This window comes from Marmota flaviventris, chromosome 14 (assembly GCF_047511675.1).
Source record: "Marmota flaviventris isolate mMarFla1 chromosome 14, mMarFla1.hap1, whole genome shotgun sequence".
NCBI classification, from domain to species: Eukaryota; Metazoa; Chordata; class Mammalia; order Rodentia; family Sciuridae; genus Marmota; species Marmota flaviventris.
The window spans coordinates 38,674,593-38,697,371 of NC_092511.1; the positions used below are offsets into that span (position 1 = coordinate 38,674,593).

General features: G+C 41.0%; 2 protein-coding genes across 4 annotated transcripts in view; one reads left to right on the forward strand and one right to left on the reverse strand.

Moving 5' to 3' along the window:
• Positions 1-20,588: 20,588 nt before the first annotated feature.
• On the reverse strand, positions 20,589-21,809 carry LOC139701713 (basic salivary proline-rich protein 4-like). Its single transcript, XM_071601252.1, has one exon. It carries the CDS (start codon positions 21,807-21,809, stop codon positions 20,589-20,591), a length of 1,221 nt encoding a protein of 406 aa, XP_071457353.1.
• Positions 20,745-22,779, forward strand: part of Foxn2 (forkhead box N2) — a 50,926-nt gene continuing 48,891 nt past the window's right edge. Inside the window, exon 1 of one of the 3 annotated variants that reach the window (XM_071601555.1) lies at positions 20,745-20,797. The gene's annotated coding sequence lies outside the window, so the exon portion shown is untranslated. Of the gene's footprint in view, positions 20,798-20,836; positions 21,113-21,290; positions 21,351-22,779 lie in introns of those variants that run through there. The other 2 variants (XM_027934512.2, XM_027934513.2) reach the window with 2 other exon arrangements.

Sequence of the window (22,779 nt, forward strand, 5' to 3'; positions counted from 1 at the left end):
AGATTTGTTCAAGGTGCTGAATTACATACTGTATCAAGCTGTTTCCTGAACAACCTTTGAATAAATCCCACCTGGGCCTTACTGTCCTGACTGCCCCCAGCATTCTCCCCAGCCATAGTTGACTATATCAAAGGTAGATACCTGACCAAGGAGACACAAACCCATTCATCCAATCAGATTATCTTTCTCAATACTTTGGACCCTGAGTCACATTAATGATGGAGCACTTGACTCACGATCCTGAAGGTCGAGAACTAAATTGTTTCCTGCCCTTCCTGAGGTTCTTCATTTCCTCATAGACTGTGAGTTGATATTTCAATAGTGCAATTATTTTTAAAACAGCATATTGCATAAGGACACAGACAAAATGACAAAATTTATAAAGAATAACAAGAATAATTATCTCATAAAGTATATTAGTGCTAGGAGTACAGCTCAGTGATAAGAGTCCAGGCCTTCCATGCTTGAGGTCCTGGGTTCAATCCCCAGCAGAGGGTTGGGTAGGGAAAACAGTATAATCCCCAGATGACAGATAGGGACATGTTTTCAGAAGGGGCAATTAAATGACTTCTAAGGTATAGTGGCGTATTCTTAGCCTGGGTAGTGGTTATAGTTATAGTTATTTTAAAAATTTATACATATGTGTTTTATATACTTTTGTTGTAGACGACACTCTCTCAAAAGGAAAAAGATGTTTAACTTGAACTAATTTAGTAGATTTCTGTTCCTTTCATGCAAACATATTCCAAAATCATAGTTATTAAAGGTAGCTTAGTAGTAGTATTCATTCAATAAATAAAGGGCTGTGTGTGAGCACATACACATGTGCTTAAAGAAGGCTATGCAAATGTCATTGAACTCCAGGATTAGAATAAATCTTAGAAAATTTCTAGTGAGCTGAAGATTTTTATTTTACAAAGAGAAAATTGAGAGCTAACTCAGAATCCTGGGTTCTGCCCATTAAACTATATCATTTCCCTAACACAAGAGACAGCAATCATGTCAGCAAGAAATGCATATTTCAAAGATTCAATTATTTTTAATGTTTATTTTATTCTTAGAAGACTTGAATGCCTCTGTGCTGAAAATAAATTATTTCAAGTAATATAATATCTACACATAAGCAACATTTTATATCATGATTGCTAGATATCAAGAAAATAAATTACTGCAATTTAAAATGGAATTTTACTGACAACTACTAAATTTTCTTCCTTGCTTATTAATTTTAAATCATATAATAAAATGAATTTACTGATACAGCTAGTCTTATGGGTACGGAAAAAATTGCTTCCCCTTTGCCAAACCCATCAAATGTAATTGAAGATTAATAATACTATGTGTTATAAAAATTGGCTTATTTTCACTAATGGAAGACATCACTGCTTCTGATGCTATAATCTGTTACTTAGAAAGGAAAAATAAGTAGAATACCTACAGACAGCACTGGCTAGATAATTTGCAGGGCCTATTGAAAAATAAAAATGTGGCCACCTTGTTCAAAAAGTGGGAATAGAGGGAAATGCTGTTAAAGCTTCTAAAATTTAAAGATTTGGGGGGAGAAGTGGTACTGGTATTGAAGCCAGGGGCACTTAACCACTGAGCTATATCCCCAGTCCATTTGTTTGTTTTTCTGAGACAGAGTGTATGTAGTTACGTTGCTGAGGTTAGTCTTGTAATTTTCCTGCCTCAATCTCCCGAGTAGCTGGGATTACAGGTGTGCTTCATCACATCTGGCTTAATGCTTTTCTTTAATAAAAAATATTTTTTAAAAAAAGCTTTTTTCTTCAGATACACCTCTCTTTCTAGCCAGTGTAGATTCCTTGGCTACTTAATGTCATGCTCTCTCCCATGGGGGTATTTGCAAGGTAAGTGCAGATGCTTCCAGATACCCTAAAGTCTCATTTCAAAACTGGTGTTGCACTCACCCTCCACCAGATTCACCCTCTTGCCAGCATCAGGACCCAGCCACTGGGCCCTGTAAGGAGCAAGAAGTCAACCTCCCCTTACTTATGGCCTGTCACCCCAATGCATGTCAGAAAGGCACTCCTCACCTTGATCCCCTAAGACTGCAACCTCCATGTTGGTATCTGGATCACAGATGGAAGAGATCCTCACTGGTACCAAAATATACACTAAATGTCTGACAGCGCACTGACAGCCCAGGGCACCACACCGTGCCCTGACCCAGGGTATTATAATATCACCATGTCCAATCTGGATTTTCCCCCACACCATACACAGGTTCCACTTACGGGCAGAACCACCACCATCACCATCCACCAACCAAGACTCATTGCCTCCCCAGGCAGAAGCAGTCCCTGGGCAAGGCAAAAAGGGAGAGGCCAGGCAGAGTTTGAAATGCTAGGGCATGATAGTGCCAACAGCTGAGAACTGGTCTTGGAAAGCAAGAGAGATGGCAAGTGATAGAATCATGTGGGAGCCAAGGTTCCAAGCCCCAGTGTGCCAGCATTGTCCCACAAACTTCACTTGCAAAACACAAGTTCAAAGAGAAAGTAAGATACTAAAGAGGAGACTGCAGGCACTGAACCCTAAAAACAGTCCATTTGAGTACCAGGCCCTACTGGATTTTTCTGGTCATATTCAAGCCAGCCTGCATACAAAACTATAGTTATTTCCACAGCATGCCAAAAATGAAATCACAAATATCTGTGTGTATTTATGAGCACATGTTTATATCTGTGTTGAAATATCTTTATAGATGAAAATAGTATTGCTGGCAGGATTCAAATTAAGTTATGGTGCCAAGCAGTCAAAATAATGAAGGTAATTTTTCCAAAAACATTACATATAGTTTTGATAAAGAAACAGATGGGAGCCAAGCAGGATGGTACACTCTGATGATCCTAGAGACTCAGGAGGCTGAAGCAGGAGGATAGCAAATTCCAGGCCAACCTCAGCAATGTAGTGAGACCCTCAGCAACTTAGTGAGACCCCATCTCAAAATAAATAAATAAGTAAGAACTGGGGATTTAGCTTGGTGGTAAAATGACCCGGGGTTCAATCTTCACTAACAACCAACCAACAAACAGATGGGAAAACATTGGGTTCAAAAAACTTTTAAATTTTTAAGGATTTTTAGTCACCCTATGAAATTCAGTGTGTCTAGCCAGGCACAGTGGCACATGCCTGTAATCCCAGCAACTTGGGAGTTTGAGGCAAGAAGATTGTGAGTTTGAAGCCAATATAAAATTAAAAAATTAAAAAGGACATTCTAAAATAGAATGATCATAGGTTCAACCCCCCAGTACCGATAAATAAGTATATTTTAGAAATAACATGTCTAATTTTTAGAAGCTCTCTGGCATTTAGTAATGGGAAACCATCTATACTTGGAATGTTAATTCTTTCTTTCCTTCACACTCCATTTGGTAATTCTTACTCACTTTGGTGCACAAATTTCACCTTTTCCTTAAGACCTTCCTCAGCTATCCCAGTGGTTAACTATGGTTTGCTTGTTTCTCTTTTTATCATTGTTTCTTTCTTCTTTTTTGTTGCTTATTTTGGTTTTTTGGAGGGTTTGGTGGTACTAGGGGTTGAACTCAGGAGTGTTTTTCTGCTGAGCTGCATCCCCAGTCCTTTCTTTTTATTGTTTGAGACAGGGCCTCACTAAATTGCACAGGCTGGCCTCAAACTTGTGATCCCTCCTGCCTCAGCCTAGAGAGTTGCTGGTATAAGAGGCACCAGCTTTAGCTATTGTTTTATTGTCCCTTATCTGCCAAAAACTGTTGTGTTTCCAAACCAGAACCTGACTTTCCTTAAAGAGAATACTCAGATCCTTCAGTATTTTCTGCATTCCTTATTTGGTTACTTCTCTACTCAGGACTTGATTGAAGTGAATGGGGTAATAGTTTGTCTTATATTATGCATACCTAATCACATTTTAAAAACAGGGCTCCAAATTGTCTTTGTTGTTAAGAACTAGCTTCAACGATAGCAAAATCTTTATTGGAAATAAGAGGCCAACAAGAAATGAGGATATCCATTGGGATGGAGATACCAGACCTGATTATAAAATGAAATTATAAGAACATTATGATAAAGAACCAATGCCTGGGGAAGGGGTTAATCTGCACCGACCCCCCCAACCCTACTCCCAGCCTCTCTAGGGGCCCAGAATTTCTGAGCACAATCTCATCTGACTGGGTTCTCCAGTCCCCAGAGTGCTGCTAGGTCTCTTGCTGAGCACAATTTCCATAAGACATGAACTTGAGACCTTTGGCTAGCAGTGGTTGTAGCTCAATGGTGGGGTGCTTTCCTGTCGTGTGAGAGGCACTAGGTTCGATACTCAGTACCACATAAAAATAAATAAAATAAAAGTATTGTGTCCATCTACAACTAAAAGAAAAAACGATTTTATTAAAAAAAGAAAAAAGAAAAAGACCTTTGGCCAGAAATGATCTGTGGGGAAATGTGATGCAGTTGAATAGAACTTGATCCAATCTCTCACACGAAAATCAACACTTTCAACTGCATCCTGTGCCCATTGCCCAGGGCATGTACTGTGGTGCCCGTGCCTGTTTACCTCTGTTGGCAGTATACTTTGCCTCCAAAGATTTCCAAAACTCCTCTTCCATGATAAGCATGAATACTTTTCTTTTGTCCCCCTTTGGCCTTCCCCTGCCCCCAAGATTTTGCTTATGGTTTATTAAAGAAGCTAACAAACCTCAACTAACAAGTATGTTAGTGAGAGATGGTTGGGTGATACTTATACATTTAAAAAAAAATGCTTTGGGGAATCAAATTCCTAACTCAAAAGGAGAACTCTGAATTTTTGTCACATTTAGGGTCCCTTTCCCAACAATTCTCTTGCTTATTTGAACAGGTCTTATTAGTTGTACTAATCCTACACCTAAAACTCTCTTACATAACTCTGCTGTGGGAAGCTTCCCTTTTCGCCCCAGGGCAACACTGAAGTAAGAATCAGCACACTCAAATCCCTTCAAAAGAAAATCCACCCTTCAAATATTTATAAGCAATGTAGATTTTACAGAGTATGTAAAAGAGGTAAGGGAGGATTTTATAAACCACACCCTACAGCACATAACATTATTAATCCTCCCTTTACTTTTTATTTCTTCCCCTCTCCCACCAGTGGGGTAGGGCAGGGACAGTGTTTCAACATTTTTTCCCAGAGAGGGAAATTCTCAGATCTTCCTGTTTACACCATTACTCCTGTTTTCTCCTTTCTTGGCTGTAATGCACTAGTCCCAAACCAGGCCACTGGTCTAAGCAGGAGTCCTGCCTCTCTGCCAACATATTAGACCAAGCAGATATCTGGACATAAAAATTTGGTTCTGTGCATATGCGGTATGGCTGAAGACCGTAATTGGAGTGGAAAATGGTATAAATACTATGGGGAGCATGAACTCTTAGGTGAGGAAATGTGAACATAAGCTTAAAGTAGAATTGCATTTAGGACACTTATTTATAAGAGTTTTTATTGTAACATGGAGGAGAAATTAGAAACAAAGAGAAACAAAAAGAAAATGGAAAATTCCCAACTCATGCAGTTATTTGCATTGTTAAATGATTGTCAATTTGGTTTAGTGTTTGTCCAAATAAGACCCTGCAGCAAATACAAAACTGTAACCACAATGGTAATTAATTCAACAAATATTTGTTGAGTATGTATTATATACCAACAGTGTTGGATGCTTAGAAAACAGGAGTAAATAAAACAAAGACTGCTGCTCCCGTGAAGCCCTCATCTTAGTGGAGGAGACAAATTTAACCAAAACATGATAAATAAGCTATCTAGTGTTAGAAGATGATTTCTGCGAGAATAGAAATAAAGAACAAGGAATGGAGATTGGGATTCCTAGGATGGGGTTATTTGCAATATTAAGTAAGGAGGCAAAGGCAAGCCTCGGGAAGCAAAATTTGAGGAGATAAGAGCCTTACCTAAGTAGATATCTGGAGAAAGGACAGTCCAGGCAAAGAGCAAAGGTCATTGGGCAGGGTGTGTCTGGTATTGTCAAGAAAGAGCTGCGAGGCCAGTGGGGGCAGGCGCAGGGGAAGTTGGATCTTGTAGGACTTGTGGGTAATTTTAAATATTTTGGCATTATTCTGAGTAAAATGGGGAGCTGTTGACCAATTTTGAGCTGAGGAAGGACATAAACGGACAAATTTTAAGAGAATCACTCTGGCTGCTATGTTAAGAAAATACTACCCTAGAGGTAGGAGGTGTAGCTCAGTGGTAAAGCGCTTGCCCAGCAAGTGCAAGGCTCTGGGTTCACTCCCCAGAAAAGAAAAAGAAAAATACTGACAAATTCAAGACTAGAAGCCGAGAGTAAGGAAGTTATTAGAGTCATTCAGATCAGAGATGATCGTGGCTTTGGGCAGAATGGTGGCAGTAGAGGTGAAGAGAGGGGATCAGATTCTAGAAATATTTTGAGAATATGAGAGAATGAGTGGAGCCAAAGATGATTCCAAGTTTGGGGGCTTGCACAACCACAGAGTGAATCTAAGTGCAACATGACTATAAGGTCCTTACTTAGCATCTGGATGACCATCTTAAGTGACAGCCATCATTTTAAGACAAATTTCGCTTTCCCACCCAAAGGCGGGAATAGAAAGGCTCACCACTCCCTCATGCCAACCCAACCCTTCATCTCCCCCATTAGGAACTGCCCGGCTCTAATCCCTGAGCCTGCACCATAAAAGTCCCAGAACTCAAGCCTGTATTGCCTCTGTTTGTCTATGGAGAGATGTGCCTTAATTTGTCAGCTCTGACAAACAAACTCTTGTGTGTATCTCTACCTGGTCTCTGTCTTTAATTTCTTGATCACCTGTCTCCCAGTTCCTCGCTTTCCTTTCCATGACTGTTCAAGCAAAAAGTTGCCCTTTTTGCACTTCCCTGAACATTTATCTCATTTATCAAAAGCTATTTTCACAACTGCAGTATTTAGTTTCAAATAAACTCTATTTGTTATATAGTGGATTCCTGCAGATATAATTTGTTTCACTCTCTTAGCAATAAGGAAGAAAACAGTCTTCTCTAGCTTCATACATGCAATCCTTTTGGGTGATATTTTTAAAAATTATAATAGGTTTCTAGGTGTGGTTGTGCATGCTTGTAATCCCAGCACTTGGAGGCTGAAGCAAGAGGATGACTTGAACTTGGAGTTCAAAATCAGCAACAAACGTAGCTAGACCTCCATGTCTAACAACAAAAACAACAACAAAGGCAGTAGATTGCATTTCTAGTTGTTGTTTATTTTAAAATAATATTGAAGCCAGGAGAGGTAGCACACACCTGCAATCCCAGTGGTTTAGGAGGCTGAGGCAGGAGAATAACAAATTCGAGTCCAACTTCAGCAACTTAGGCCCTAGGCAACTGAGATCCTGTCTCAAAATAAAAATACAAAAAGGGCTGGGGATGAGTGTTAAAGCACCCCCTGGGTTCAATCCCTAGTACACACACACATACTACTACTACTAATAATAATAATGGGGGGGCCACTGGGGACTGAAACACAGCAATTAAATTCCATGCATGTAAGGTTATGTCAAAATGAACCCAACTATAATGTACAAATATAATGTACCAATAAAAGCAAAATAAATAAACAAAAATAATATTAACAGCAGCTAACATTTATTGAGCACTTAGTTTCCAGGCCACGTGCTAAATATTCACAATCATTTACCTTATAGCACTGCTCTGAGGCTGGAATTATTATCTCCATTTTAGGCATGAAGAGGGTTAGAAAATATCTAAATTGTTTTTTTCTGGGCTAGTAAGTACCAGAGCTAGGATTCAGACTCATTTGCCTAGGTCGAGGGCTTTTATTTTATTATATTATTTACTTATTTATTTATTTTCTTTTTATGGTGCTGGGATCAAACTCAAGATCTCACACATGCTAAGCCAGGACTCTACCACTGAGCTACACCTCCAGACCTAGGTTGAGGGCTTTAAAGAACTGTGCATTCTGTCCCTCTACTTGACGTCCCTAGGAGACAGTAGGGAAGGAATATAGCTTTTAGTCACCCCTTCCCCTTTTTGTCTCTAAGATTTAACAAAGGATAAGGTTTGTCTCTTTTGTTAGAGATAAGTATGATATATTTATTTATTTTGCCATGCTGGAGTGGGGGGGAGGGTCAAGCCTAGGGCCTCACACCTGCTAGGCAAGTGCCCTGCTACTGAATTACACCCCCAGTTCCAGCATAGTTTTAAATATAGCTGTGGTTTAATGAAGTCTCCCTGGTCATCTTCTAAACCTTAACTTCCCTATTTTTAAGTCAAGAGAAGACATTTAGATAATGAGGTTTTGTTGTTGTTGCTTCTTTGGTACTGGAATTGAACCCAGAGGTGGTCTACTTCTGAGTTGCTACATCTCCAGCCCTTTTTATTTATTTATTTTTTTAATTGAAAGACAGAGTCCTTGTAATGCAAAAGGACAACCACTAAGTTGCCCAGGCTGGCTTCAAACTTGTGATCCTCCTGCCTCAGCCCTCCTCCCCCTCAGTCTCTCTCCTCTCAAGGGGTACTCCACTGCAACCAGCTCTAAATTTTTAAAATTCTAATATCTTTGTTACTCACCACAAAAAACCTTGTTTATGAAAGATTTCTTGCCCTCACCCCCCAAAAAGTCTTAAGTTTACCAAAATGGTAAATTCTAGATTTCATTGTATCCTTCCACCTGGAGATTTCAGCCTGTTTTTCCGTCTGCCTTACTCTTTTTGTCTGTCTGTTTGTTAAGTAATAAACTTCTGGGTGTTTAAAACTCAATGTATATACACTGAACATTGTGCCTCAGCCATTTCAGCTTAGCAAGAGCTATCTATGGAGGGTCTGGGAAATTTGCCATAAGTGAGTTATTTAAAGGTGGTTAGGGTGACACACTCTTCTAAATTTAGCATCTTAATGAACTTCTCTAGATTAAGGAGTTACTGTCTTGCATTCTTCCACCCTTTGTGCGAAAAATTTGGCACATACTTGAGATTGATTATTTTCTTTCCTGTGTTAGAATTTTCAAACAGTTCCTTTCTCAAAATATGTTGTCAGCTGCCTTTCCCACATTATCCTTTTTCTGCAGAAAGTGGGAGGGGCTATCCACTCTCAGAGCTGAGATTGCAGAGTTGACTTCCCCCTCACATCTCCATACCCAGCTATCTAATGCAAGATCAGCAATTTTTATTTTTTCTCTAAAGGTCTAGGTAAGTAAACGTTTTCAGTTTTTTAGTCAGTAGGGTCTCTGTTGCAATTACTCAGCTCTGTCCTTTTAATGCAAAAGCAGCCACAGACAATATGTAAATAAATGTGTGCTGTGGTGTTCCATTAAAACTTCATTCATGCCAAGCACGTGGCACGCGCCTGTAACTCTGGAGGCGAAAACAGGAGGATCAAAATTTCAAGGTTACCCTGGGCAACAGAAGAGACCCTGATTCAAACTTTTAAGATTAAAAAAGCTGGGGGGAGTAGCCCAGTGGTAGAACCTAGCATCTGCGAGGCCCTGGGTTCAATCCCCAGTACTGAAAAAAGCAACAACAAAACTTTATTTACAAAGGCAGAAGAAGCCAGATTTGGCCCTCCAGGCCATAGGTTGCTGACTCCTGATCTACAAGCATGTGGGAGCTGTATCAGAGTGACTATAGCTCCTAGGAATTTGGAATTGGGACCTAGAGACTGAGGCAGGTATTAACTGCTGGTTGCTAAGCAGGTGAATGGGGTAGAGTGGGTGGGGGACAGAAACAGAGAGCCAAGACTGCTATTTGAGACAGCTATAGGAGGCCACATGTGAACAAATAAGTGAGCAGAGAAGCCAGTCTGTGGAGAGGGAAACACACACACACACACACACACACAGAGAAAAGCCAAGACTGGAGACCAGATAACGGGAAAGAGGAAGGAGAGAGGAGTTCTTGTCATTTGAACTGTGTTTTCCTCAGTTGGGTCTCACATAATCCCTTGCCTATTTTTATATTCATTTCTCCTTTACTTTAGCCAACTGGCATGAATGTCTGTTTCTTGCCACCAGATAACCCTTAACTTGAGCAGCCTTTTATACTCTGGACTTCCCAAATGACTGGCAGCTTTCCGACTTAAATAGCCATGCATTTTTACCACTAGGCTTTGCTGGGTCTGATTTCACCTGTGACCTACCCTTTTTCAGCTCTACTCCAAGAGTGTTCTCTGTCTCTCTGTCTCTGTCTCTCTCTCTCTCTATCTATATATATACATATACACACACACACACACACATATATGTATATGTGTGTGTGTGTATATATATATATATATAGAGAGAGAGAGAGAGAGAGATAGATATATAGTTGTAATGTACACAATATCTTTGTTTATTTATTTATTTATTTATTTATTTATTTATATGGATGGAACCCAGGGCCTCACACCTGCAAGGCAAGCATTCTACCACTGAGTTGCAGCCCTAACCCCCCAAGTTCTGTTTTTTTCTTCAGCTTTTGCTCAGCCATTATCTCCTATGCCCGAGTTAGGATTTGGTTTCTGCATTAGTTAACTCTTCATTACTACAACAAATAGCCAAGGCAGTCTTTCTTATTTTTATTAATTTATTTTTGGTACTGGGGATTGAACCCAGAAGCAATTAACCATTGAACCATATCCAGTCCCTTTTTATTTTTTATTTTGTGTCTTAGTCAGCTATTTTGCTGCTGTGACTAAAAGACCTGACCAGAACAATTGTAGAGGGAGAAAAGTTTATTTAAGGGCTCTCGGTTTCAGAGGTCCATAGAAGGCCAGTTCCATTCCTTGAAGAGAGAGAGTGTGGTGGAGGGAAGCAGCTCACATCATGATCAGAAGCAGAGAGAGATGTCTCCACTGGCCAGCTACAAATATATAACCCAAAGCCACACCCCAATTTCCACCTTCTCCAGCCACACCCTACCACTTCAGTTACCACTCAGTTAATCCCTATTAGGGGATTAATTCACTGCTTGAGAAGAATCATTTCTTCTCTGAACCTTCTTGCATTGTCTTGCACGTGAGCTTTTGGGAGACACCACAAGTAAACCATAACATTTTGAGACACAGTCTCACTAAGTTGCTTATGACCTCATTAAATTACTGAGGCTGGCCTTGAACTTGAGTTCTCCTGTTTCAGCTTCCTAAACCCCTGGGATTACAGGTATGTGCCACCGTGCCTGGCTAGTCTTTTTATTTTATTTGGTACCCGGGGATTGAACTCAGGGGCACTCAACCACATCCCCAGCCCTATTTTGTATTTTATTTAGAGATAGAGTCTCACTGAGTTGCTTATCACCTCACTTTTGCTGAGGCTGGCTTTGAACTCATGATCCTCCTGCCTCAGCCTCCCATCTGCTAGGATTACAGGTGTGAGCCATCGAGTCTGGCTAGTTTTTTAAATTTTATTATGTATTTATGTATTTATTTGTGCTGGGTATTAAATCCAGGACCTGATACATGTTAAGCAAATGCTATAATAATGAGCTATACCTCCAGCACAGGCTACTTTTTAAAGAAAAGAGGTTTATTTTGGCATGTAGTTCTGGAGATACAAAGTCAAGGGTCTACATTTGATGACTGCCTGTTGGCAAAGTCCCAAAGCTACCCACAGCATCACATGGCACAAGACAGGGAACACATATATGACTATGTGCTGTTTAGTTCCTCCTCCTTCTCCTCTTTTCCCATTTCCCCTCTCCTCCCTTTCCTCTTCCTCCTCTTCCTCTACTTCTTCTTTCAGTATTGCATATTGGACTCAGGGGTGCTTAGCCACTGAGCCACTTCCCTAGTCCTTTTTATTTTTTAGTTTGAGATAGGGTCTCACTTAGTTGAGGTTGGCCTCAAACTTGCAATCCTTCTACCTCATCTTACTGAGTAGCTAGGATTACCTCTAGTTTTAATTACAGCTTTCACCTCTGAACAGGGCCTGGAACATAGTAAGAACTTAATGTGTTTATTTGTGAATGAGGTAAAGGTACACAATGTTAAATATACCTGCAAAATATATATCCTGGTAATAACTAGAAATAAATTGTAACCAACTAAAAGGCTCAGGATTCTCTGATTTCCCACCGCCCCCCACCCCCAGTTTTATGAGACAAAACAGAAATAAATGAATTACTGCTGCCAAAAGCTTGGTTCTTGTCCCCAATGCCAATTCAATAATGAGGACACAGTTTTGAGAAAAAGGAAAAAGAAGGTTTACTGCTTTGCTAGCAAAGGAGAAACAGGGACTCCGGTCTCAAAGGCTGTGATTCTGCCCATCAGCAGGTACAGGGGGTTTTTAAAGAGGTGATTCAGAGAAAATGAGATTAGGAAGGAGAGATCAGAAAGGAGAAGTTTAGGGAAAAGAAGATCAGGAAAAGATCAGGGAGGAGAAGGTTAGGTAGAAGGACGTTGGGAAAAACAAAACAAAACATGTAAGCTTCAAAGCAATAAGGATATAGTCAAAGCATCAAGCAAACCCTTTATACTACTGCATATACTTTATACTACAAAAATTTGTTCATAAGTAAAAGACTATAGAAATGTACTCTTTATGATTTACACTCAAATATGCTAACAGTGTTGTTCAAACCTATATATTCTTACTAAAATTTTTGTCTGCCTATCAGTAACTGAATGTGTTCACTTTCCCTATTGAAATTGTAAATTTTGGCGGGGCTGGGGTTGTGGCTCAGTGGTAGAGCGCTTGGCTCACAGGTGTGGGGCCCTGGGCTCAATCCTCAGCACCACATAAAAATAAATAAATAAAATAAAGGTATTGTGTCCAACTACAACTGAAAAAAAATATTTTAAAAAATGTAAATTTTTTATTCCTCCTGTATTTCTACAATGTTCACCTTATTATACTTTGAGGGGGGCATGAAAGCTTACAATTTAAAAAAAGTTGGCAGATTAAATCTTTATCATTATGACAAGTCTCCCTTTATCACTAATGGTACCGTGTAGTCTACTTAATCCGATAATAACAGCTATTTCAGCCTCATGTTTTGGATAGTATTGCATGGGTTAGTTTTTTCATCCTTTTACTTTCAAGATTTCCTCATTTTTATGTTCTAGGTATGTCTTTTGCAAATAGCATATAGTTGGGTTTTGATTTTTTTTTTTCCAGTTATAACAATTTGTGGTAGTTGGTTACATTAATTTGTGACCATGGGCTTATCTCACTTCTTAGCATTTATACCCTTATGTATAAGTCCCTCGTCTCGACTCAGGGAGGAGACTATAATGTACTTTATCTGAGAGAATTGGCTGAAGTGACATGTGTTACTTCCAAGCCTAATCTTCTTGAGAGCCCTGTGTGTGTGTGTGTGTGTGTGTGTGTGTATAAGAGGTTTTCCAATTTGCTTTGAGAGACTGCAATGAAAGGCCATATGGAGAAGAAGTCTTGGAACTACCTGTAGAAAAATTAAAGAAACCAATCAACAGTGAGAAACAAGGCCCTATAAATATAGTCTCAGTCAGAATATTTCAGGGAGCCCTCCACCCAGTCATGGAAGTCATCCTTGCTGAAGGGCCACTGAGTGAGAGAAGATGCCATCTGGAACACACTGACCACAGCAGACATCACCTAGAGGAGAGAGGTGCCATCTCCATTTTGTCCTATCCAATGTCCTGACCCACAGACTCACGAAAAGTAACAAAGTCTAGTTGTTGCTATTTTTTTTTCTCCTAATACTGGGGATTGAATCCAGTAACGCTTTACCACTTAGCTATATCCCTACCCCTTTTTATTTCTTACTTTAAAATAGAGTCTCAATAATTGCTGAGGCTGGCCTTGAGTATATTATAGTCTCCTCCCTGAGTCGAGAGGAGGGACTTATACATAAGAGTATAAATGCTAAGAAGTGAGATAAGCCCATGGTCACAAATTAATGTAACCAACTATCACAAATTGTTATGACTGGACAAAGCAGGAGGATCACAAAATCCTGCTTCAGCCACTGGAGTTGCTAGGATTAGAAGTGTGTGCCAGCCACTGTACCGGGCTACAAAATATAGTTTTAAGCTACTAAATTTTTAGGTAGTTTGTTACAAAGCAATAGGTAACCAAAACAATCTATTATTAAACAAGGATCTGTTTTCACTTAGTATAATTAGTGATATATTTGGTTTTAAGTCTGTCATCTGGTTGGGAGTATAGCTCTGGTAAAGTTTTTGTCCAGCAATGCAAAAGGCCCTGGGTTACATCCCTAGCACCACTAAATAAATAAATATCATCTTATAAATTATTCTCTCTGTCTCTTTTCATGTCAAGAGTTTGGGGATCAAACTGTGGGCCTTGCACATGCTACCAAGCACTTTACTACTGAACTATAGAACTGTTCCTTCCTCCTACCTTCTGTAAGTAGTACTTTTTTTTCAGGGGGGCTGGGGGGGTTGGGGTGTGGGGTGTGGTACCAGGAATTGAATCCAGGGGCACTTAACTATGGAGTCAAATCCCTAGACCTTTTTTATATTTTATTTTGAGACAGGGTCTTGCTAAATTGCTGAGGCTGGCTTTGAACTTGAGACCCTCCTGGCTCAGCCTCCTAAGCTGCTGGGATTACAGGCATGTGCTACTATGCCCAGCTAGTAGTTTCTATTTGGTTGTCACTTTGTTCTCATTTTTTCCCCCTTATCTTGCATTTAGATTAATTATTTTTTATTTTTTCATTCCCTCTTTTCTCCCTTTTAGATTCAAAATTGTTTAGCATAATGGTTAATTTACAATTTGCATATTTCCTGTTAGAATCACCCCATTTGTCATTGTGGCAATTTTGATATGTATGATGACCAGGTGTTTGGTTAAATGTTAGTTTAGATGTTTATATAAAATCATTTTTTAAAATGAGATTAACATTTAAATCAGTAGACTTTGGTGAAGAGGGGATATAGCTCAGTGGTAGAGCATTTGTCTAGCATGTGCAAGGCCATGGATTCCATCCCTGAAAAAATAAAAAAATTAGTAGACTTTATGTAAAGCGGATTACTCTCCATAAGGTGTGTGGGTCTTATCCAATCAGTTTAGCGTGTTAATAGAACAGCTTGGCCTCCCATGAGTAAAAAGGAGTTCTGCCAGAAATCCACCTTTGAACTTGAACTAACTCTCCTTTGGGTCTCTACCCTGCTGGTTTACCCTATAAGGTTTGGATTTATCAAGCCTTCACTTCTATTTCTCTGAAGAACCTTGACTGACATACATAGTATTTTATAATTCTCTTAGTGATTATTCTATGGATTGCAATGTGTATTCTTGATTTACCAGAGTGATTAATAAGTCAAACTTATTAATTTAAGTTTTTTCATCCTCCTAAAGAATGAGTCCATTTATCTTCTGACATTGTTTGTGTGTGTGTGTGTGTGTGTGTGTGTGTGTGTTTTGGTATTGGGAATTGAACTCGGGAGCACTCAATCACTGACCCACAGCCCCAGGCCAACTTTGTATTTTTTATTAGAGACAGGGTCTCACTGAGTTGCTTAGCACCTTGCTGTTGCTGAGGCTGGCTTTGAACTCACTCACGATCCTCCTGTCTCAGCCTCCTGAGCTGCTGGGATTACAGGCGTGTGCCATCACGCCTGGCAATTGTTGTATATTTTACCTACAGAAGACATTAATATTACTGTCCTATATAATTGATATTGATATTTGTCTATATTTGCCCACATATTTATTGTTTTTATTGATCTTTATTTCCTTCTGTATTTCAGACCTTATGACGGGAAACATTTTCTTTCTACCTATAGAATGCCACTGTAGGATACTGGGGACAAATTCTTCATTTAGTTTTTTTGAAAACTTCATTTCATCTTCATTCTTTTTTTTTAAACCAGGATTTGTTCAAACCCTGGTGCAAAATATGGCTCAGTGGTTAAGCACCCCAGCCCTACCCTTTTTAATTTTTTAAATTTTGAGACAGGGTCTTACTGAGTTTCTTTAGGGCCTGACTAAATTGCTGAGGCTGGCTTTGAACTTGCCATCCTCCTGTCTCAGCCTCCTGAGCCACCGGGATTACAGGTGTGTGCCACCTTTATTTCATTCATTCTTAAAATGTATTTGCTTTCAGCTCTTTAGTCATCCTATCATTTTTTGACTTCAGTTATTTCTATTAAAAAAAATCAGTATTAAGTCTAATGCTTTCTTTAAAAGTCATCTTCTTTGCTTTCTCTGACAATGTTTAAGATTTGTAGCAGGTGTTTTATCATGTGTCTGTGTCAATTATATGGAATAAAAAAATTATCCTTCTGGGGATTCACTGGTGCAAATATTCTTCACTTCTGGAACTCTACTTATTTGCACGCACCTTAAATTTTCTCACTGTATCTTCTACATATTTTCCCTGTGTTCTGTATTTTCTATCCTTTTCCCTTTTTGTGCTTCATTCTGAATGTTTTCTTTTGACTTATCTTTTAGTTCACTAATTCTGTCTTTATCTGTGCCTAATATGCTGTTATACATATTATTGAGTCCTTATTTTCAGTTAGTGATTTTTTTTTCAGATTTCTATTTGTTTGACTAAATGTTTAATCTTGTGTTTTACTTATTTGAACATAGTGAGCCTTGTCATTTTAAAATCTGGGCATGAGCAGGGCATGGTAGGGCATGCCTATAATCCCAGCAGCTCAGTAGGCTGATGCAGGAGGATCACAAGTTCAAAACTGGCCTCAGCAATTTAGAGAGGCCCTAAGCAACTTAGCAAGATCCTGTCTCAAAATAAAAAATAAAAGGTGTTGAGGATGTTGCTCAGTGGTTAAATGCCCTGGGCTCAACCCCTGGTACCAAACCGAAACAAAACAAAATCTAGGCATGATAATTTCACTATCTGAATCACTTTTAGTGTCTATTCTTGTTCTCTGCTATTTCTCCTTCCTTTCTCTCTCATTCTTTCTCCTCCCACCCCATGTATTGGGAATTGAACCCAGGGGTGCTTTATCCCTAACCCTTTTTTAATTTTGAAAAGGGTCTCACTAAATTGCCCTAGCTGGCCTCAATCCTCCAGCCTCAGCTTCCAATGTTGCTGAGATTACAGGTGTACACCACCACGCAGGCTCTGTTATTTTTATTTTCTTGCATGACTGATTTTTAAAATTGTGTAATAGACATTGTATTTGCAAAATTGTAGAAATTATTTGAAGTTTACTAGCCAGGCCTGGTGGTATACACCTGTAATCTCAGTGACTTGGGAGGCTTAGACAGGAGGATCACAAGTTCCAGACCAACTTCAGCAATTTAGTGAGAGCTGCTCTCAAAAAAAAAAAATTATTTGAAGTCTAGAATATGCATTTTATTGCACAGAGGAGGAGTTTAGTTTGCTCTGCCAAGTGCTTGGGCATTAGCTCAAAGGAATTACCCTATCTAAATTCAGGGTTGAGAAGATCCAAAACTGAGCTGTAGCCCCTTTACTTTTAGAGTGTAGTTGTTTGGATTCCTAGCCCCAAACAAAGTAGATTCTATAGGGTTCTTCTTCTTTCCCCATAACATGCCCTGAACATTAATCTCTGTTCCTCATTCCTGTTCATTCTCCCATCAACTGTTTGGAATGGACAAGTACATTTCCTTGGATCTCCACCATTCCTCAGGTAATGGCCTCATAATTCCTCATTAAGTTATTAGCTCTCCAATGCCTTTAAACTGACATTTTAAATAATTTTGTTGAGCTTTTCTTTTTCTGTTTCTCAACAGGAGGATTGCTCTAAATTACTGTCAATACCAGGGTTTATAGAAATGTAGATATTATTATATATAAGTGGTTGCTTTTAAGAAGTACATTGAAAAAGATCCCTAAGGGGGAAATTAGACTTTTATTTTTAATTCTAACTTTTTAGCACAAGCGGTAGGCTAATACTTAGGAACATTTTATCCCTGTCCTGGTATTATATAATTTGGGGGAAGTTATTTCTTTTATTGACAAGTATTATTGCATATCACCTCTATATCAAGAAGTTGTCCTATGAAATTAGACTATTCAGATGAAAAATATGTGGTCCTTATCCTTATGGGGCTTAAGTCTAGATTCCTTATTCATAAACTGGTTATTTTTAGAGCTAAAAATTCATGATCACACTTTAGTTAAAACAGTCTTTGTTAAATATATGTAGCATTACCAATGATAAATGCACTGAAGACATAAACACATATTTGAGTTCTTACTACTTTTCAGCCTAAATATGAGGGAATTTTAAACAATATATTTTCTAATGTATTTGTCTTTCAGTAATATTTACCATTGAATATATTTCTTTGAAGTCTTTTGGAGAAAGAAGAATAAAGCTTCACAAGAGATCCTGAATGCCAGGATTCTCTTTTTCCTAAAGAGATAAGTTCTGTCTTCCTAGCCTTATTATTTTTATAAACTCCTGGAAAGTTACTTAACTCTGAATCATCATTAATTTTAATAGGCTGTTCTCCTTGACAGATGTTCAAAGTCCTCTAAAATAGCCTCTAGGAATACAAGTATCCCTGGACTTTAAACTAAGAGTGTAACACATTTGTGTAGAGACTTGAGCTTTACCCACAGATAGTATTTAAATGTGTGCAACCAGCCAGGCACAGTGGTGCTGTCTGTAATCCCAGCTATTTAGGAGGGATCAAGGAAGACTGAAAGTTCAAGGTTAGCCTCAGGTACTTAGGGAGAGATTCAGCAATTTAGAGAGAATGAGAATGTAGTTCACTGGTATAAGCACCCCTGTGTTCAATCCCCAGTCAAAATAAAATAAAAGTGCCCAGCGTCTCTGGGTTTGATTAGTCAGTGAAGAAGATGAACAGAGAGAATTTAGTAAGGGTACAATAGATTCATCATTTGACCTCTAATGAGTTCTACAAATTCTGGATTTATTTTCTAATCCATAATAGATTGAGATCTTGGATGATGTATTTCAGCTCTGAAATTCTGTGATTCTTTTAGAGTTGAGGAAGAGTACTTAGCCACTTGAGTTTGAGTTGAGGGAAATATATACTAATATATACCTGATATACATTTCATGAAAGGTATATCAGGTATATATTAGTACACATCTGTAAGGAGATGAAGACCTATATTATGTTAGTGGCCCCCATGGCAATGACCAGCAGAGATAAAACAAACCAGGTACGAGGAGCTTGTGGCCTTTTAGAAGCTGGGTTGTCTCAATCTTTCCTTCCTTCTTTCCTCAGTTCCCTCTCTTCTATACTCTTCTTCCAGGAACTGGTATCATTTTGTCCATATGACGGGACAACAGCAATTGCTCTGAAGGGAGAATTAGCAGCAACTCTGGCTCCAATTGAAGTGCACTGTGCCTTGTAGCCTCTCCCTGTGAACACAGCTGTGAAGCTCTCCAGGACAGTGTAAGGGAAAATACACAGAACTAGTAGATGACCTTGGACAAATCATATAAGTGTATTCATCTATGTAATAAAAGGATCAAATACTCCCATTTATTTTTGTATATCCTGATGCCTATAATTCTTCAATATTCATTATCCCTAAGGCTTGACCTGTTTTATTTTCTGCAGGCAGCTTGTTTCATATTCAGCTCACTTGATACTCAAAGCCTGGCTCATAGTGAATATCTAGTTAACATCATTGTTCAGGAAGGAAATGAACTCTATTGAACATCTACTTAGGCGATGTCTGGGTGTCATATCCTTTTCTTTTAATCTACTCAATACCTTTGTGAGAGAGGTTATCACTACTCTAGCGTTTTAAGTTGTAGGTATAGAAATTCAGAGATTTAATTATCAGAATCATAATGATAGCAGTAAATGGAGTTTTAGTTCTGCTGCTGCTTCTTCCTTTTTTTTTTTTTTTTTTTTTTGGTACTGGAGGGTGAACCCAGGGGTGCTTTATCACTGAGCTACCTCACCAGTCTTTTTTTTTTTTTTTTTTAATTTTGAGACAGGATCTCTCTATATTGCTTAGGGCCTCATTAAATTGCTGAGAGTGGCCTTGAACTTGCCATGCTCCCTCCTGAGCCTCCCCAGTCGTCTCCCCACCCCCATTACAGCCATGCGCAATAACGCCCGGCTTTGGTCTGCTTCTTATTATGTATTTGACGGGCTATTTTTCTAAACTTTAATTCCTTATCTGTAAAGTGAGAATTCATGAGTTAGTACAGGGTTGGTAGATTTAATAAAAACCAAAATCACCAGAAAGTATGTCCCAAATGGAAAGTTCCTATATTAAAATTTTTGCTACATTTATCTGAATTTCAATTTTAACTGCATACTCCTGTTTTATCTGGAAGAATGTTAAGTTTGCGTTAAGGTTATGACAATGCATGTAAAGTTCCTATCGCTGTCTGTAGCACTTAGTGAGCGCTCAGTAAATTCAATTCTTACTAATTTTGGATCTGGTTCCAGAGTCCATTTTTTCCCCCACCACAAGCTCGCGGAGCTTAGTTTCTACAAAATTTCACTCAAGTGAGGGTAACGCTACTTTAAATTTATAGCAATGCTTTATAGTCCCTAAAGCGCTTTTGAGGCTTGGCCAATGGAGGAAAGCTCTTGGGAGAAATGACAGAACCTCGGGCAGTACAGGGCAGTCATCGCAAGCAGAGCACTGGCATCCCGGGTCCACCAGCCCAGGCGGCCACCCTCGCCCCGCCCCGCGCCCGCTAGTCCACTCAGCAACCGCGCCGCGCCTCCGCTGCGCTCCTATAGGTCCTTCCCGGGACAGGCGAGACCTTTCCATTTTCCCGCCTTCCCCAGCCAGGGTTCGGCCCGAATTCCGCACCGGCCCACAGCCTCTCCGCCCTTCCTTGCCTGCGAGCCCCGCCCTTGTGGACGCCGCATTTCATGCCAACACCACCTGCCATTCTGGTCACCCTGCGCTCTGGTCACCCGAGTCGTCCCTTCAGTAGGAGGTGGGAGGGGACGGAGAGGGAAGGGCCGAGCCCTCTCAGTGGGGGTCGCGGGAGGCGGGGACGGAAAAAGGGGCGGGGCCAATTGCCTGGGCGCCGCGTTGCCATGGCAGTGGGGCGGGAGGAGGAGGGGGAGGAAGCGAGCCGGAGGGGGATGTGGTGCTGCCGCGGCCGCCACCGCAGCTGCCGCTGCCTGCTTGTTGCCGCGTCTTCCCGGAGGCGGCTGCTGGAAGCCACAGGGAGCAGCTGCGGTGCTCTGCCATATTGTGTCTTTCCCGGCCCATCCCTCGCTTCCCCGCTGCGGCGGCAGAGCTGACGGTGAGTCCCGGGCGGAGCGGCCCGGCTCCCGGGCGCGGAGGCAGCGCGTGCGGCCGGCGCCGGGCGTGGGTTGCGGAGGCGGCTGTCCCGTGACGCGCCCGGACATTTTTGTCCCGTGAAGAATTGGCGCCGGCGCGGGGGTGTCCCCAGCGCGCGGCTCGGATCGCAAGTGGGCTCCCGGGGGTGTCGAACTGAGGGAAGTGTGGCCCCGTGAGGAGTTAGGAGTTTTTCCTGAGAGGTAATGATCTCCCGGAGGGAGTGTCGCGGCGGAAACCGCGGCACGGGTGTCGGCTCCCGGCAGGCTGGGGGATAGCTCCGAGGACGCCGAGGGCTCGTCCGCGGGGCGATCTGCTGTTGGGGAAGTACCGCAAGCCCCTCGGGAGCCTTTGCAACGCTGTTTCCCGGCTCCGAGTGGAACAAGACGTGCGGGGCGTGGAGTCCTCGGCGGCCCAGGCGGGACTGGCTGGGCCACGCCAAGTAGTGCCCCGGGAGGCGGCCGGGCGCGAACTTCGGGCTGCGGTGCGTTGGGTGGACGGGCGTGGGTCCTGGATGTCGGGATGTTGGACCCGGGCACCCTCTTGTTCCTCCTCCAGCGGGAGCCCGGGGCGCCTCCGAGGGTAACTGTTGGCGTGTGGGGAGTTAGTGTTTTAGCGCTGCAATATGGACACTTCCTGTTCACCGCCCCCTTGGGGGCCATGGTTGCCTCTGCCCTTTGGTCCTCTCTTTCCAGGCAGAGTAAGAGATCTGTGGTGGGAGAGGCCCATCAGCCTTAAGAGTTTGCCCCTGTGCAGTAGCAGCCTGCTTGGAACCCAGAAAAGTGGGAGCTGAGGGAAAGCAGTCCAGGTGCGCAGCCCTCGGTGCTCCCCTCTTCTTTAACTCCACCCCCATTTCCCCCCTTGCAAAATGCCTCTGTTCCCTTCGCAGCTCCCGGGAGTTAGGGTAGCCAGTTCCGTGGAAAGCCGCATTCTAGGGATCTTCTTGCACTTGATTTCTGCTTTAAAGTCGCATTAACACAGTCCCAGTACTTCGTTTTCCCTTCACGAGGAAAAACGTCTTAGCGTGCAAAGAAATAATAGACTTTTTTCCCCTTCTACCTCAACTCCGATGTGCGGGGAGGAGTGAGGTTATTTATTTTCAGGTTAGTTGATGCTGTTTCTTCTCTCTTCCTTCCGATTGTGACAGCCACGTGGCCGGCTGAGTGCTATAGAGTGCCCTAGCGGCGCTAGGGGCTGAGGCTTTTCTGGTAGCCAAGGGGTTTTGAAACTGCTGTAGCTTCACATACAGATTTATCTTGGTGCATTTTGAGATGGGGAAGAGGAAAAAGAGGAATCGTTCAAGTCTGTATAAGTATCATTCGACTCATAAGACTTAAGTGTTTCTTTTGCAGTCCTGAAAAGGTGTGTGTTGACATTTTTGCCGTCTGACGTCGTTTTGATGATTTATCTTTTAAAATGTTAGCAGTGTTAGGTATCAGAGTAATGGGAAGTAATAGTGCATTATGGAATTCCCGACTCTGAGAAATTTCAAAACCCTTAATGACTGACTTTGTAAAGAAATAATCACATTTGGGTGGTTTTTGTGTGTGTGTGGTTTTAGAAAAATCTCAATTTTTCTCGTTTTACATATAAATTATGACCTGAAATGCATAAAATTACAGCGAAAATACT

Bases quoted from the DNA above. Each gene is read 5' to 3' on its own strand.
- LOC139701713 (XM_071601252.1), bottom strand. From the start codon at position 21,809: ATGGCCCCCAAGGGGGCGGTGAACAGGAAGTGTCCATATTGCAGCGCT.